Raw genomic sequence first — 3,908 nt, forward strand, 5'->3', positions numbered from 1 at the left:
GGTCAAACCACTCAACTCGATCTTGTGCAAACTATAATGTGTTAACTGAAGTTACTAAGATTGCTGTGCTGTGGCAGCCATCTTGAATGAACTCCAAAAGTTATGTTATGGTCAACCCAATGATTGCTTTCTGAAAGTAAAGAAAAAAAATACATTTACTGATTCMTGAGATATTTTGCCATCACTACAGACAAAAACATGCAAAATGTCAAACAAAAGTAAAAATAAATGACAGAAAATGGGCCTATAAAAGAGGTCAACTAAATATGGACTTAAAAGGAGACATATCAAATGTTTAAATATTTTACCTGTTTAAATTAATAGTTTTTTTAATAACCTGTCTGCGGTGCATGTTCAAAATCACACCAAACCATCAATAGTTACAACATTYACCCGCTCACCTCAAGCATTTTATTTGTTTGTGTTCTGTAATGACAGTCTGTTGCTGAAAGTCTGTTGCTGCCGTGTGCAAATGTGTGTTTACATGGTGACATAAGGATTCAAAGTGGGCTCAGCTGGGAAGAACTAATGTATACAGTATGTGTGAGCATTCGAACACCTGAGGCACAGACTKTAAATACTGAAAAACACTGTAAACTTTTATCTTTTATTCATCCTACACTGTGCCACTGATATATTTCATATCTGCATGAATTATTCTTTTTATCATTAAATTTAATCCTTTGGATGCATCACATCATGTCTTACCGTCATTCTCTACCTCTTCTGTTTATGTGAAACGTTTAGTTCTCCATGAACTTTCTCGTGAATTGGATTTAGCTAAAATGCCAAGTGAAAAGGTCAGAGTTACYGTAGCAATCCATATATGCTACATCAAAGATGGCTGACATAAGAGTGAAATTAGGTTTTAATGGAAATGTGTTTGGGGAAAAATGCTGGTAGGGGGTTTAATAGATCATGAGAATCATTTGATCCAACAATTCAGTTTCCTTCGCCGCTCCCTAGGTCTTCGGGGACGTCTGTCAGRGAAGTTTACTCAAACATCTGTTTTCACTCTGCACATCCTTTATGTGTGTGTAGCTGCAGAATGAGCAGGTACGCTGTTTGTTCTGGAGGAGTAGCTCCAGGAAGCGTAGAGGAAATAAAGACACAGAAACACGACGAGCAGAGGACAGCTGATATTTTAATCATGTGGGTGGGTTGCTCTGTAAACTCTATTTAAAGCCTGGCAGCATCTGCTCAGCACCCCTGTGTTTTCATCTGGTTTGGTTAGCTGGCACTGAGGGAAACACACACACACACACTCGGTATACAACCTCTCTCTGCCTTTCAGCACTTTTTGCCTCTAGTTTCACAGTTTGATTGAACCAGCAGATGTGGAGAGGGCAAACAGCTCACAAACTCCTTTTTGTAACAACTTACGTTACCTGATATTCAAAAAGAAAAGATTAAAATGTGTTTCCTTGTTATGTGTGTGATTTCACTTTGTAGTAACAGCACATCAATGGGAGGCGCTTATATCAAACAGTGCTGCAAGGGGTTTTGTATCGACATTCTGAAGAAAATTGCCAGGAACGTCAAGTTTACTTACGATCTCTACCTGGTCACCAACGGAAAACATGGGAAGAAGATCAACAACGTGTGGAACGGCATGGTTGGAGAGGTAGTGCCCACTGCTTGGTCAATAAAGTGGATTGTGTCGCTCTGTTGGATGTAAAAATGGGACAGTAGATGTATCGCTCAGCTGTAAAACCAGCTCCATTGGATTTAATGTGTGCTGTATTTATCGTCTTACATTTCACAGAATGTATTTTGGTGAAGTTATGGAGTGAAAAAGACGTAGATTCATACAGTTAAAGACTTTAATGAGCATTAAACGGTCAAGGACATGGTGAAATAATTTAGCAGAGGTGTAAAGTAACTAAGAGCATACACAACTTTACTTAGTAAACTATGATAATAAAAAGTGGTGAGGTGGATAAATTCTCACAACTGTAAGCAATTAGCTGGTTGACCCACTCTTCGTGCAGAMGGCACATAAGCTAGCTACGAGCTTTGAGATGTCTATTTCAAAGCCAAAAATACAGAAAAGATTTAGACAACTGACAAGAAAGTGGACTAAAAATCCTGTTGTGTTTACTTTGTCAACAAAACAATCATGTGCGGCATGATTGGTGTGATTAAACAACACAATGGGAAAAGAAACTACAAGTCAAAGCATCCCACTTTTTCTGCATTTTTTTCCTGAAGAACTGGAAGAATAAAGAGGTAAAGTGTAGGAGGTRCTCAAATGTTTTCCACCAAAGTCAAGTGGCCATCGGTTACCAAACAAAAGCTCTATCAACAAGTAGCTTAGACAATATAAAAGTGACATTGTTTTAGGCCGAAAACATGAGAGGCAGCCTGTTTGCTGTCTTGTGTGAAGTTGTGATTTGAAAATAAAAAGTTTTATAATTTATTTGGCTCCAAAACTTTGACTATTTTTTTTGAATGTGACCCATTTGCATTAAAAGCTGAATAAATCTTTAGATCCTATAGACCCTCAAGAAGGAAGGGAGGGTGTGTTTTTTTTTTCATGTAGTTTAATGATCCTGAGGCTGMARGTTTGAGTCCAGGAGTAGAGCGAGCGTCAAATCTTTCATGTCAATTTGCTCTCTGTTTCGACCCCTTCAGAAGGGAGCAGCCGAAAGAAAATCAACTGTAAACATTATCAAGTAAATGCTACCTGAGTTCTTACTCTCCTTCGTACCATTTCTTGTCTGAAAAACAAATCTGTCAACGTCAAAACTGCTAATGAAATCTTACSTTTTGATCCATTTTCGAGGTAACATTTACCAGAGCAGGATGTTTGAAGTTTTTCAAACTGATTAAATTTTAAAGGAAATGACATCTCTTACATAAAAAAACAACATTAAGAGCAGAATGACTGTCTGAATGCATTCAGACAGAAATGTCAACTCTGCAAAAAATAAAATAATAAAAAAGAAAGATAGCTGTATTTTCGTTTTTTATTTSATACAGCTGAAAGTGCCCTCCAACAACGGATGACATTTCGTGGAGTCATTTTGATATTTTACATCCAAAATAAAACAAGAAGGAAACGTCTCCAAGGATAAACTGTATGATCTTGTTCAAATATGTAATAAATAATAGTGAGTCATCAGTGTAACTCTGGTTTTATTGATTTGTCAGGTGGTGTATAAGAAGGCCATCATGGCYGTCGGGTCGTTGACCATAAACGAAGAGAGGTCAGAGGTCATTGACTTCTCTGTGCCCTTCGTCGAGACTGGGATCAGCGTCATGGTGTCACGGAGCAATGGAACCGTCTCGCCTTCTGCCTTTCTTGGTAAAGTTTTCCCTCCTTTTTTTTCTTCCCAGCTGTACTCCCCCACCCCCACCCCCACCCCCCTGGTGAGCAGACTATYAGGGACACAATAACAGGGAGGTGCCTACATGTTGGCAAAACTCCCGAACATTGACTAGAATATTTTATTTAGACAGTACATGCTGGCCAAATTTCTCTTGTACTCTGACTTTACTGTATGTAGGACTCAACACCCCGAGCACATTAATATTTCTACCAGAGCACAGCAAGTGGAGCATGCCAGCTGTTTTTATTTTATTTATTTTTTCTTTCCAGTTGTTGAGATGACTAGAAACCGAAGCRTTCCTCCGTGCTTGCCTAATGTCTTGTATTGTCATTGGAGCGAGACAGAGAGCGAGGGGGGTGTATTGGACCATGCTTGTGTCGGCCCCTCTTTATCGAGCCATGTGTCAGAACTCCTGTGTGTAAAGAAAAGAAAAAAATAAAAACAAGTTTGTGTGATACAGTGCTAATGTATGGGGACATTTGTGTATTGAGTCGAGTGGAGAATGTGGCCGTGTTTATGTTCAGGGCTGAATGATGTGTGTGTGTGTGTGTGTGTGTGTGTGTGTGTGTGTGTGTG

General features: G+C 39.0%; 1 protein-coding gene across 1 annotated transcript in view; it reads left to right on the forward strand.

Annotated features, from left to right (window-relative positions):
- grin2ab (glutamate receptor, ionotropic, N-methyl D-aspartate 2A, b) overlaps nt 1-3,908 on the forward strand; it is a gene marked incomplete in the record, with an annotated part of 148,790 nt that overhangs the window by 132,456 nt on the left and 12,426 nt on the right. The window contains 2 exon segments of the mRNA XM_014011379.1: nt 1,453-1,624; nt 3,154-3,307. Coding sequence (XP_013866833.1) covers nt 1,453-1,624; nt 3,154-3,307 — 326 coding nt within the window.

The sequence above is a fragment of the Austrofundulus limnaeus genome, unplaced genomic scaffold, assembly GCF_001266775.1.
Source record: "Austrofundulus limnaeus strain Quisiro unplaced genomic scaffold, Austrofundulus_limnaeus-1.0 Scaffold80, whole genome shotgun sequence".
In the NCBI taxonomy this organism is placed as follows: Eukaryota; Metazoa; Chordata; class Actinopteri; order Cyprinodontiformes; family Rivulidae; genus Austrofundulus; species Austrofundulus limnaeus.